This window comes from Tenrec ecaudatus, chromosome 2, assembly GCF_050624435.1.
Source record: "Tenrec ecaudatus isolate mTenEca1 chromosome 2, mTenEca1.hap1, whole genome shotgun sequence".
NCBI lineage: Eukaryota > Metazoa > Chordata > Mammalia > Afrosoricida > Tenrecidae > Tenrec > Tenrec ecaudatus.
In genome coordinates this window covers 79,479,246-79,492,014 of record NC_134531.1, presented here as the reverse complement: position 1 = coordinate 79,492,014, position 12,769 = coordinate 79,479,246, and the positions used below count along the sequence as shown (strand labels likewise).

Sequence of the window (12,769 nt, the reverse complement as noted above, 5' to 3'; positions counted from 1 at the left end):
GACCATCAACAAGAACGTTAGCTAACAGCTACTGTTCAGTTGCCTACAACATGCTAGTGACTATTTTAAGCTCTGTAGATGTAAGAGGGGTCTTCAAAGTTTGTGTAGAAATTCTATTATCTTTTAATCCCACTTTTCCATAAATGTTTTGAGGATTCCTTCTGCTACTTTATTGAATCCTTGTAACAACTTTGTAAGGAATCTACTTTTCATTATTGTTTTGCAGATGAGAAAGCAGAGGCAAACAAAAGTTCAAGGCCTTATTCCAGGTCTTACAGTTAATTTGAATCCAGACAAATGGGTTCTTAATCAAGTGCTATGTTACACAGCTTCCCATTTAATAAGTTCTATTCTTTTCTTTAAAAAATCAATTTCTTGGGAGCTCATACAGCTCTTATCACAATCCATACATACATTCATTGTGTCAAGAACATCTGTACATATGTTGCCATCATCATTTTCAAAACAATTTCTTTTTACTTGAGCCCTTGGTATCATCTCCTCATTTTTCCCTCCCCGCACACTCTCCCTCCCTCATGAACCCTTGATAATGTATAAATTATTATTTTTTTCATATCTTACACCGACTACTATCTCCCTTCACCCACTTTTCTGTTGTGGGAGGGGGTTATATGTAGATCATTTTGGTTGCTTCCCCATTTCTCCCCCCACCTTCCCTTTCCCTTCCTGGTATCGCTACTCTCATGATTGGTCCTTAGGGGTTATCTGTCCTGGATTCCCTTTGTTTTGAAGCCTTATCTGTACCAGTGTACATACTTTGGTCTAATTGGATTTGTAAGGTAGAATTGGGGTCATGATAATTGGGGGGGGGGGAGGAAGCATTAAAGAACTAGAAGAAAGTTATATATTTCATCAGTGCTATACTGCACCCTGACTGGTTCATCTCTTCCTTGTGACCCTTCTGTAAGGGGGTGTCCAATTGTCTACAGATGGGGCTTTGAGTCTCCACTCTGTCCTCCCCTTCATTCACATTGATATAATATTTTTACTCTGGGTCTTTGATGCCTGATACCTGATCCCAGCGCGTTCTATTCTTAAGGTACAAAGTTGCAGTATCATAGAACATACCCTGTCTTGCCATGTCGGAGGAAAGGAGGTATTTATCAGGACTCCAAATATATGCTCTCAAACTTAGGGGATTCCAGGTATGTAGAATCAATAATTCTCAGGTTTCCTCCATACATGCAAAGCAGCCTCACCTGCATTATGGGCGTGCTACATGTTACTGTAATCTAGACTCTGGTGACTAGCTAGATGCTGGACTAGCTGGTACCAGTTCATCCAAGCTCCAGACCAGCAAGAGTGCGGCTGTTCTCTCTGTAGCACCGAGGAAAGGGCACCAAGCGAACCGTCACAGCCACTTTCTCTGAGAACTGCTGCGTCTCTAACACAGGAAGAAGTGTCCTAATGACCATCACACTCTGGCCTACTTCAAGCACAGACTTTAATGCAACTATGGGCCACTCCTTTCTAGACTAAAAGTCTAGTACACTGGTGGCGCTGTTCTTTACTGACTGGAGTGCAAAGGCAGGGCTTCACACTTGAACCAATGCGAGTGTGTTCCCTGCATGGGCACTCTGCAGCTCCACTGGCCTTCGGTATGTTCTCAACCTGCCTTCCGCACCCGACATTTGATAGTTAGCACGTACTAGTTGCACACGGATATGTCCTCACACCCATACCTACACCAGGCAGCAGCCCTTAAATCATCTCTACCATGCTGAGTGTCACCCAGCCTTGAGGCTGCCCTCACTGCTGGCTTCCTTGGCTAGTGGAAACCACAGCATGAGCAGATGGTAACAAAACCAAGCCCCGCTGCCCAAGTTGCCCTGTTCCTGAGATGCTATGACAGCCACTGTTTTCTAAATGAGCGCCACACTTCTTCCACCTTAATCTCTCTCTCTCTTAAAGAGGTCTAGTACATCAGCTCATGCCAATGGACAGTTATCGGACCCCTGCTTCTGCCGATGAAGGAGAAGACAAAACCACAGAGGCCCTGTGGTAGAGAGTTGGAGCGGAAGTGCTTTCAGGTCGGCCTGCTCTACAGAGAAACGCAGAAGCAACACAAGAGCCCAGGGCAGTGCCAAGCTCACTCAGAGAGGAGTGCAGAGTAGGAGCTGCAAACCCAAGTGGGCAGAATGATCCCAACAGCAGCACAGACCCGGAGTCAGGAAACTGCCTGGTGTCCATGGGGGTGCGGGGGGAAGGGTGCAGTGCAAGATGATGAACACAAGAAGTCTGTGTGTTGAGCAGGGCTGAATCCAGGAGGTCTTCAGCTTGCCCCCCTCAGCCCTTTCCCAAGTCTTCTCTATTTCCCTTTCTAATATTTCCCTCTAGTATCAATTCCTTCCTTGTATTTTCCCTTCTCCATTTCTATTCATCTTGGCTCACTGCAGTGGCCTCCTAACGACAAGAAGCGGGGGTTGGAGTGGGGTGGCTGATGCTGCCTGCTGCCGTTTAAAAAGAGGCGGAAGCCTCCCGGTTTGTACAAGGAAAAGCAGCAGCTCTCGTGCAATGAGGCCCGCATGCAGGGGGCTGCTGATGGAGTAGGCCGGGCTTGGCCTGCTCCCCCTGCCTGGCCTGCTCCCCCTGCCTGGCCTGCTCCCTCCTGCCTGCCCTCCTCCCCCTACCTGCCCTGCTCCCTCCGTGCCTGCCCTTCCCCACTTGTCAGACCAGCACTGCCCTCGTCTATGGTCTATGAGGTCTTTGCTCATCCTCTCAGGCAGAAAACCTGCACAGACCCCTGCTCTAGGTCCTCCTGCACCTTTTCTTAGACGGTTTTCCACAATTGCTTATTGACAGAGCTGTCTTCTCGTCAGAATATATGTTTTCAGAAACTGTGTTCAACCTGGCCACCAAATGCCACTCCTTGCTTATCACAAGTGATCATTTAATGTTTGTGTGTGTGTGTGTGTGTGAGAGAGAGAGAGGGAGGGAGAGAGAGAGAGAGAGAGAGAGAGAGAGAGAGAGAGAGAGAGAGAGAGAGAGAGAAAGGAGTCATTCGTATCCCAGCTCCAGATGCTAATGAGAATCCAAGAGGTCCACAAGCTTGTGGCCCCTGCAATCGCATTCAAAGCAGCTTGTCTAACAGGAAGGCATCTCTCCCTGGCCAGGAGGGCCACCGGGATGCAGCCTACGCTGGGGTGGGGCAGCTGAACCAGTCCTGGGCTCCTAACTGCACTCCTCAAGCAAGATACCTGCCACCACTGAGTGGATTCCGGCTCATAGCAACCCTCTGGGACACAGCAGACCGACTCCCTGGGGGTTCTGGAGCTAGACATCTGGCTGGAAGCAGAGGGCCTCCTCTTAGTCCTGCGGAGCAGCTCGTGGGCTCAAACCGCTGACCTTGCTGCTAGCAATCCAAAGCCTGGCCCTCTGTGCCAGCGGCGTTGCTCCACACAACAGCACAGCAGTTTCAGGAAATCTGGCTTGTGGAAAGCGCTTTACCGTCAGCAGAGCTGCAGCTCACCAGAGGACTATTTGGATTTATAAAACTAGTACATACCAAGAGTAAGTCTTGCCTTATCTAGGAAACAGTCGGTGCCTACTAAATGTTTACTATTAATACAGCTCCCCACCCCCACCCCAAAGCAAAGAGAGTCTTTGGCCCAAACGTCCCAGCATGCTAATTAATTCTCTGTGTGAAAAGAAGTACTAATCTCCATTTTAAAGCATCAATCATGGAAAATAAACCGAAATGTGACCAGATTTTAAAATGCGACTTGTTCTCAAATCAGATGTAAATGAGAGCTTCCAGGGTTCTGTAAGAGGCGGTTATATGATGGTACGCAGAGATCCCATGGAAACGCAATCTTCTAGGAAACTTTAAAACACACACCCCCCCCCCGACTCCCTAGTTTGGAACTGCTTACTAATATCGCCCAGGATAAGCTTTTCTTGTCTAAGAAGCTTTGCTCTATAAAAATTTCTTCAATTTCTATGTGAAATATTACAGAATTTCCCAGAAACATTAGCGACGGTTCCTTAGCAACTGTTGATATGTCTCAAAACAACCTGAGACAATTTTCTCTGAGCCATGTAGTCTCTCCCTCCCTCTGCTGACAGAATTCCACAATATGGCACAAAAGATTCCTGTGGCTAAAAATAGTTCCCGACACGCAGTTTTAAAGTTGACCGAGTCTTCGTGATTGAAGCCTTCCATACACAGCTGTGGTTTGGGGCGCCTCAAAACCAGTTTATCAAAGGGTTTGTGCAGAGATTTTAGAATCTTTTGCTTTTTTTTTAATCATACCATTAACACTCTTGACATTTCAGAAATAATGTTTATCGATTTTGGTGTTAGCACTCCCATAAATTAAGTGATGTAATGGACGGAATTATTGTGGTACTATAAAGAACGTGTCATTCAGATTGTTAACTACATATTAGGAAAAGCCCAGACTCTGGAATTCATGTGAAAATGGCCTGAGCTATAGATAATAACTAGGATATGAAGGAAAGAGACAGGTGCCGGGGTGATGTGTCTATCTGAACAAACCCCTCCTCTCGCTTGCAGAGAAAATCCTGGAGTTGCTTTAATAAGAACAAGCTATATAGCAATGATATTCTGCACTATTAAAAAACCCAAAGAGGAAAATAAGAACCTAAATTCAAGGTTATTTACCTCACCTCAAAGAAGTCAGTATAAAAAAATTTTAAGTAGTAGGAATTGAGAGAAAAAGCATTTAGGAGCTACAATAGAAAAGAACCACATGGTACATAATTTAAAAAAAACCAGTGGGGAGGGGGTGGAGCCCTAATAATCTACGGAGCCTTAAACTCCCACAAAGAACTTGCTCTCTCAATAGAAGAGGAACACTGGACTTTAGTCCACAATCACCACTGTGATTGTGGTTCCAGACTAAGGACACAACGAGCTGGAAACGGTGAAATCGCTATGTAACAAACGGGCTGCTGGGAAATAACCCCTGTGTGTGTGTGTGCACCTGTGTGTGTCTGAATGCATGCCTGTGCATTAGGAGCCCAAGAGGCTCTATTAAAACCTCCAGCAGGTTAGTTTTAAGGATTAAATAAAATGCTGCCTACAAGGAATTTTGACTACATAAAGTAACATAACTACAGTATACAAAATTACATAATATATAATGGTATGTCAAGAAATAGAACTGCATTATATAAAAAAATTGCAATACATGTAACTGTATGCAAAATAGCTACATCTGGGTATGTATATATCTTATATGACAGGAGTCCCTGAGCAGCACAGAAGGTTAAGCTTTTGACGGCTAGCTAAAGGGTGGCAATTCGAACCCACCACTAGTTGGCTTGGAAGAGAATTGTGATCTACTCTAAAAGGTCACCTTTTTGAAAACCCCATGGAGCACTTCCGCTGCACACACATGTCCCTGTGAGTCTGACGTGCCTCACTGGCACCACACAAGAACAGCTTTTGATGAAGCACACACATTGTTGGGTGCTGTAGTGAGCCCGAGGATGACAGAATGAAATGCTCCCTCATCCGGCACCACCCTCACAAGCATTTGGCTTTATTTGAGCCCATTGTTATAGAATTATAAATTCTTCTTGTAACACACAGGGGGCATCTATATAGGACCAAATCCACTGCCATTGAGTCAGCCCCAACTTATAGACTTTCAATCTTTTTTTTTATCCCAAAATTTCCTTTAAAAAAATCATTTTATTAGGGGCTCATACAACTCTTATCACAATCCATACATACATCAATGGTGTAAAGCACATTTGTACATTCCTTTCCCTCATCATTCTCAAAACATTGGCTCTCTACCTAAGCCCCTGGCATCAGCTCATTTTCCCTCTCCCTCCCCACTCTCCCCTCCCTCACGAACCCTTGATAACGTATAAATCATTATTTGGTCATAATGTCTCTCTTCACCCACTTTTCTGTTGTCTGTCCCCTGGGGAGGAGGTCACGTGTAGATCCTTGTAATAGGTTCTCCCTTTCTAACCCACCATTCCTCTACCCTGCCAGTATCACCAATCACACTACGGATCCTGAAAGGATCATTCGCCCTGGATTCCCTGTGTTTCCAGTTCCTATCTGTACCACTGTACATCCTCTGGTTTAGCCAGACTTGCAAGGTAGAATTTGGATCATGATAGTGGGGGAGGAAGCATTTAGGAACTAGAGGAAAGTTATATGTTTCATCATTGCTACGTCACACCCTGACTGGCTCATCTCCTCCCTGAGACCCTTCTGCAAGGGGATGACCAGTGGCCTACAACTGGGCTTTGGGTCTCCACCCTACACTCCCCCCTCATTCACTATATGATATTTTGGTCTGATGATGCATGACACCTGATCCCTTCAATACCCTGTGATCATAAAGGCTGGTGTGCTTCTTCCATGTGGGCTTTGTTGCTTCTGAGCTAGATGCCGCTTGTTTACCTTCAAGCTTTTAAAACCCCAGATGCTGTATCTTTTGAGAGACGGGCAGCATCAGCTTTCTTCATAACATTTACTTATGCACCCATTTGTCTTCAGCAATCGTATCAGGGAGGTGAGCACACAACGATATGATTTTTTTGTTCTTTGATGCCTGATAACTAATCCCTTCGGCACCCTGTGATAACACAGGCTGGTGTGCTTCTTCCATGTGGACTTTGTTGCTTCTAAGCTACATGGCCGCTTGTTTACCTTCAAGCTTTTAAGAGCCCAGATTCTATATATTTTGATAGCCGGGCACCATCAGGTTTCTTTGCCACATTTACTTATCTACCCACTTTGTCTTCAGCGGTTTTGTCGAGAAGGTGAGCATAATGGAATGCCAATATCAGAGAACAAAGTTTTCTTGCATTGAGGGAGTACTTGAGTGGAGGCCCAATGTCCTTCTGCTACCATAATCCTAAACCTATAAATATATGCACATAGATCTATTTCCCCATCCTCATATATAATCCTCATATATAATATGTACATATTTCCATAAGTACATGCCTTTATTTAGACCTCTATAAATGCCTGTTGTCTCCTAGCTCTTTCCTCTATTTCTTTGGACTTTCCTCTTGTCCCACTATCATGATCAGTCTTTATTTGGGTTTCAGTAATTCCTTTTGGTTACATTACCCTTGATCATGCCCTACCAGACCTCCTACACCCACCTCACCATCTATTTGGATCACTTGTTGTTCCCTTGTCCCTGGGTTTGTTAAAACCACTACCTTTCTCCCCTCCTCCCCTTCTCCCATGTCCCTCAGGAACTGTTGGTCCCGTTGTTTTCTCCTCCAGATTGTTCATCCAGCCTATCTTATTTAGACAGACCTGCGGAGATAATAACATGCATACAAAAATAAGGTGTCCATGTAGTAATTGGGATTGGGGCTGGCCCCTCAGACTGGACTGTAAATCTTTATGAAAGCAAAGAGACTCCATCTTTCTCCCATAGAATGGCCAGTGGGTTTGAATTGTTGATTGTTTTGCTGTGGGAAATAGAAAGATTTCTCCCAAGTTATCTCCCCCAAATATATGCCAAACCCAAGACACTGCTTGCCACACATAGTAAATGACTGTACACTAGGAGATCAACAAATGTAGGTCAGAGGTAATTCTCCTTAAGGGTATCTAGAGCAACTATACTGTAAAATCTGACTCACCCTAAGGAGAGCCTACTCCCTTCTGATATTGTTCCCTTGAAGACGAACCCAAAGGCAGGCCTGGGACCACTCAAGGATGACTAAAATTAGGCTACTCTATTGAGTCTAAGGTCTACCCATCTTGCCACATATGTACCCGTATTCCCTTCCTTTACTATTGTGCATACACCCCTAGGTCATCCCCATCCTATTGCTTGTATTGCCTGTTACAACCCCTTCTTGTGATGTACATTGTTATCTGTAATTAGAGGGCTTGCATACCCCAAAGATATATAAGCTTTGGCTAGAAATAAAACCCGATGAGAGCTCTATCCTGTCCTCTCGTCTCCCACCTCCACAAGTACCACCAAGAGGGGCTGAGGTGAGCATGCTACCATGAAAAGTGTCTGACTTCTTTATTTTACTTTGTCTCTCTCATCTCTTCTATTTCTCTGGCTTTACTGTGATCTTTATATATCTTAACTGTATAATTGCGTCTATCAAACCCGTGATTAGTTGTGGGGGGCTGGCTATCCTCACATTTTGCAACAGCACAATTTAAAACACACACACATACACACACAGAGAGAGGATAAGAATGGTAATTATATCTCATTATTTGAAAATATTTCCATGCTATCCATCAGGTTTTCAGTGGTTATTCCTATGAAGTGGACAGCCCGTTCCATTTTTATAGTCTTCTTAGTCTGGAAGCGCTGCTGAAATGTGTTCAGTTTGGGCGACCCTACTGGTATTTGAAAACCAGTGACACATCAACACACATTCCAACATCACAGCAACACACAAGCCACCACAGTATGACAAACTGACAGAGAAGTGGTGGATAAGAAAAATGGACAGAAATATATACTACTTGTCTTTTACTGACTATGCCAAGGTATTTGCCGTGTGGGTCATAAGCCATGGACAGCCTTGAGAAGAAAAGATACCGCAGAATGCTTCACTGTGCTCACGCAGAACTTATACGCGAATCTAGCGGCAGTAATGGAACAGAATAAGGGAGTACTACGTGATTTTCAAATCAGGAAAGGTATGCAGCAAAGTTGTATCCTCTCACCACACTTACTCAACCTGTTTGCTGAGCAAATAATGGAAGAAACTGGATTATATGAAGACCGTGACACCAGGAATCGATGAAAGCTTATTGACAACCTGTGATATGTAGGTGACACAACCTTGTTTGCTCAAAGTCAGGACTCGAGGCACTTGCTTATGAAAATCAAGGATTGAAGCCTTTAATATGGACTGCAACTCGATGTAAAGAACACCAACATCCTCTCAACCGGACCAGTAGGTCCTTCACGATACATGGAGAAAATGTTGACGGTGTCGAGGATTTCATCTTGCTTGGATCCATAATCAATGTTCATGGAAGCAGCAGTCAAGAGATCAACGGATGCACTGCACTGGCTAAATCTGCTGCACAAGACCTCTTTAAAGGGTTGAAAATCAAGGATGTTACTTTGAGCACTAAGGGGTGCCTAGCCCAAGGCATGGTATTTCCCACTGCCTTGTAAGTATATGAAAGTTGGATATTGAATAAAAGACCAGGGGGAAAAATCAATGGGCTTGAATTATGGTGCTGACAAAGAACATTAAAAGCACCACGGACTGCCTAACGAACAAACACTTCTCCCCTGGAAGAAGTACAGCCAGACTACTCCTTGAGGCAAGGATGGCAAGACAGCTCCGCCCACATTTTGGACATGTTGTGTCAGGAGAAAGCAGAAGGACAGAATGCTTAGGAGAAGGTAAGCAAAAAACAGGAAAGCCCTTGACGAGATGGATTGACACAGTTTTTGCAACAATGGGTCCAAACATAAGAACAATTGTGCAAATTGCACTGGACTAGGAAGTGTTTCATTCTGTTGTACACCGGGAGGCTATGAGTCAGAACTGACTCGACCGTACCGAACAACAACAGGGTTAGAAGGAGTAGTAAACGAACCAGTGTGTGTAGATCAGATCGTGCCTAGAACATAGACAGGGCTAGCAAATGTTAACTGTGCTCATCATCATCATCATCATCATCATCACTGTGTTATCATAATTAATGTTCTCTACTTGAGCTCTGGATTCTAATGTTCACAGCAATTGCTACAAGAGTTCACAAAAATAATTCATAATTTATTAAGGAAATAACAAGTGGTAATGCCAGTGAGAGATGCTTAGGGTTTTATCAGAACACGGTACAAACGTTCTTTCAGGTCTGTTAATAAAAACCCAAAGGACATGCCACTCCACGGTAGGTCTCAACCCAGACACTCAGCTCCACTTGCATGGGTCAACCAGCCCAGCTTCCCCGATTAAGAGCTCAGAGGCACCCTACTCTGCGAGCCAGCCTTCTGCTCCAAAGCACCCAGCTTTACCTGCTCAGTGGATTGTGAAGTCAGCACTCTGCTCCATGCTCTGGCTCTTGGTTCTGCTGCTGCTCCTCTGATGGTATAGCTGGCTTCTTGATTCTGGAGATCCACTGCACAGGGATCTTGGGTCCAGAGGATGCACGCCACTCCTGGCTCCTGTTGGCAATACTATTCGTCCTCCTGCTTCTCAGAGGGCTCTTTTATACACAGCAGGCTGGTGCTCCAGAGAACTCCGTCCCCATTTTATACAGGAGGGTACTGAGTTTCCAAGCTTGTAAGGCATGTCACCCAAGGTCACCCAGCCTGCTAGGGGCTGGCCACAGACTGATGCTGGACCTTTCCAATTTCACTACAGAGCTATAATTCTTGCAGTACAGTTAAGCAGTCTCCTCTTATGAAATGGGCTTCAAATAAAAAGAGAACAGACATCTTCATTCTCACAGTTGAAACTTAAATAAATCTAGTGAAAACTCTTACTAGCATGAGTTTTATTGGCGTGGTATATTACAATAATCTACCGCTAGGCTAAGACATTTCCTGGTCATAGGGCAAGTGGCCTTTGCTGAAATGTTGCCAGTCTGTCATTGATCTCCTATACTACACATATCCAATGAACATTCCTTAAGTTACACAATTTGCTGAAGTGACTAACTTGGTTTTGTTATTTTAAAATAATAATATTACTGCGAATAAAGTGACTAATTTTGATTAGGTCAGAACACCAAAATCTACTCATTAAAAAAAATCCATCAAGTAGGTCTAGATATGAATTAATGTTATATGTCTGTGTCCTGGTCTGGACATGAAAAAGGAAAAAGAAACCTTGAAAAATAAAATGGCAGAAGATTTATTTTTAGTCTAGAATATCCTTAGCATTAATAGTCCTAAGCCAGCGTGGCTCAGGGCCAGAGCAAGATCCACGAATTTGAATCTCTCTTTTAGTTGCCCTTCCTCTAAGGAGACAAGCTACTAAGTGTGGTGGCGGTAGTGGGGGAAGGGTGCGGGAGGGGGAAGACATGACACATATCTAGGATCTACAGAATATTATTTCTGCAGTTTCTATTTTCTAAATCATCAAGCTGTTCTTTCGTTTCACAGAGCAGTTTCTCAATTGTTGCAGCTCTTTCCGTAGAAAAAGGCAATTTGATTTCTATCCTTGGATCTTCGATTTTGCATTCCATCATCACCAAACATTGATTAAACCTGCTGCAATAGTCTCCCTTGTAGTTGGGGCTTTGATTCCCAGAAGGTCATATTTATTACAATGTAAAACTCTGGAAATATTTTTAAAAATATGGCCAATGCAGGTGCTGTTTCTATCCATTTTAACCTTTGTTTTTGTTTCAGGAGAAAAATAAAATGGAAGTCCTAAATTAATAAAATATATTGACTTCAAATACTTTTTGGGTAAAAGCTATTTATAAAGATAAACATGCTCTAGTTTTGAGATTAATATCATAAAAACAAAAACAAACTAAAGATCTGAGATGCACACTCTCCCAAAATGTTTAGAATATAGAAATTTCAGGCTTCTTGACATCGTTCTATTGATTTATTCTTCTAATTTGGCCCTTTCTCTCTGAACCAAGTCGCAACAATATTCTGCTGGAGGCTGTCCTGGAGACTTGAATGATTAAAACTAAAACCGCATTGCCATGGAGTTGATTCCAACTCGATGTGACCCTGCAGGACAGAGAACTGTCCCTGTGGGTGTCTGAGAGGGCACTCTGCACTGGAAGAGACAGAGAACTGTCCCTGTGGGTCTCGGAGACATTACCTCTGCACTGGAAGAGCGAGCCTCCAACTGTGACCTGTCAGAAGCAGGTGGCCAGCCTTTCCTTCCAAGGTGTCTTTGGGTGGGTTTGAACTTTGAAGCTTTAACCATCAACCATGGGCATCACCCAGGGACGCCAATACATATTTAACCGGAGCTATTTACATGCGTGGATCCACAACCAATGCTCCGGGAAGCAGCAGTCCAGAGATCAAAAGAGGAGTTGCATTGGGGAACTATGGTGCCAAAGACCTCCTTTAGGGTACTGAAATGCCCACGTACGACCGTGAGGCTTCAGGGGCACCTGACCCACGCCAGGGCATTTCCAGTGGCCTCATGCATGGGAAAATAAAACGGATGCATCTGAATTGTGGTGCTGGCGAAGGATATTGAAAGTGCCATGGACTGCCTAAAGGACAAACAAATCTGTTTTGAAAGAAGTAAGGCCGGGGCAACGAATGTACAGATGTGCTTGACACAACTGATGTATGTACGGAGTGTGATAAGAGTTGTATGAGTCCCTAATAAAATGATTATAAATAAATAGATAAATAAAAATAATAAGATCAGAAAAAAAGAAAATGTCTAGAAAATGAAGATGGCAACATCTGTACAAGTGTGCTTGATACAGGTGATGTATGGATTATTACAAAAGCTGTAAGAGCCCTCAATAAAATGTTTAAAAAGAAAAAAAAAGGAAGAAGCAAGACCAGAGTGCCCCGAAGAGGCAAGGATGGCAGGACTTCGTCTTACATGCTTTGGACATGTTGTCAGGAGAGGCCAGCCCCTGGAGAAGGATGCCATGCTTGGTAAGTGGAGGCCGGTGAAGAAGAGGATGGCCCTCAGGAGATGGACGGACCCAGGGGCTGCCACAGTGGCTCAGCTAAAGGAACAATAAAGAGGCTGGCACAGGACTAGGCAGAGTTTCATTCTGTTGTCACTAGCGGTCAGACCAACTCCATGGCGGCAACGAGCAACCGCAGCAGTAGCTCTGTGCTGGGCGTCCCGCTCGGTGCTG

At 44.2% G+C, this 12,769-nt stretch overlaps 1 protein-coding gene across 8 annotated transcripts in view; it reads right to left on the bottom strand.

Moving 5' to 3' along the window:
• The window catches only part of ATG10 (autophagy related 10), a 350,444-nt gene that overhangs the window by 37,717 nt on the left and 299,958 nt on the right, over positions 1-12,769 (bottom strand). For 6 of the 8 annotated variants that reach the window (XM_075541240.1, XM_075541243.1, XM_075541239.1 and 3 more), the window contains one exon: positions 9,984-10,133. The exons of the other annotated variants lie outside the window; for them this stretch is intronic. In XM_075541240.1, the coding sequence (XP_075397355.1) occupies positions 9,984-10,133 (150 nt within the window). The remainder of the gene's footprint in view (positions 1-9,983; positions 10,134-12,769) is intronic. 8 annotated transcript variants of the gene reach the window in all.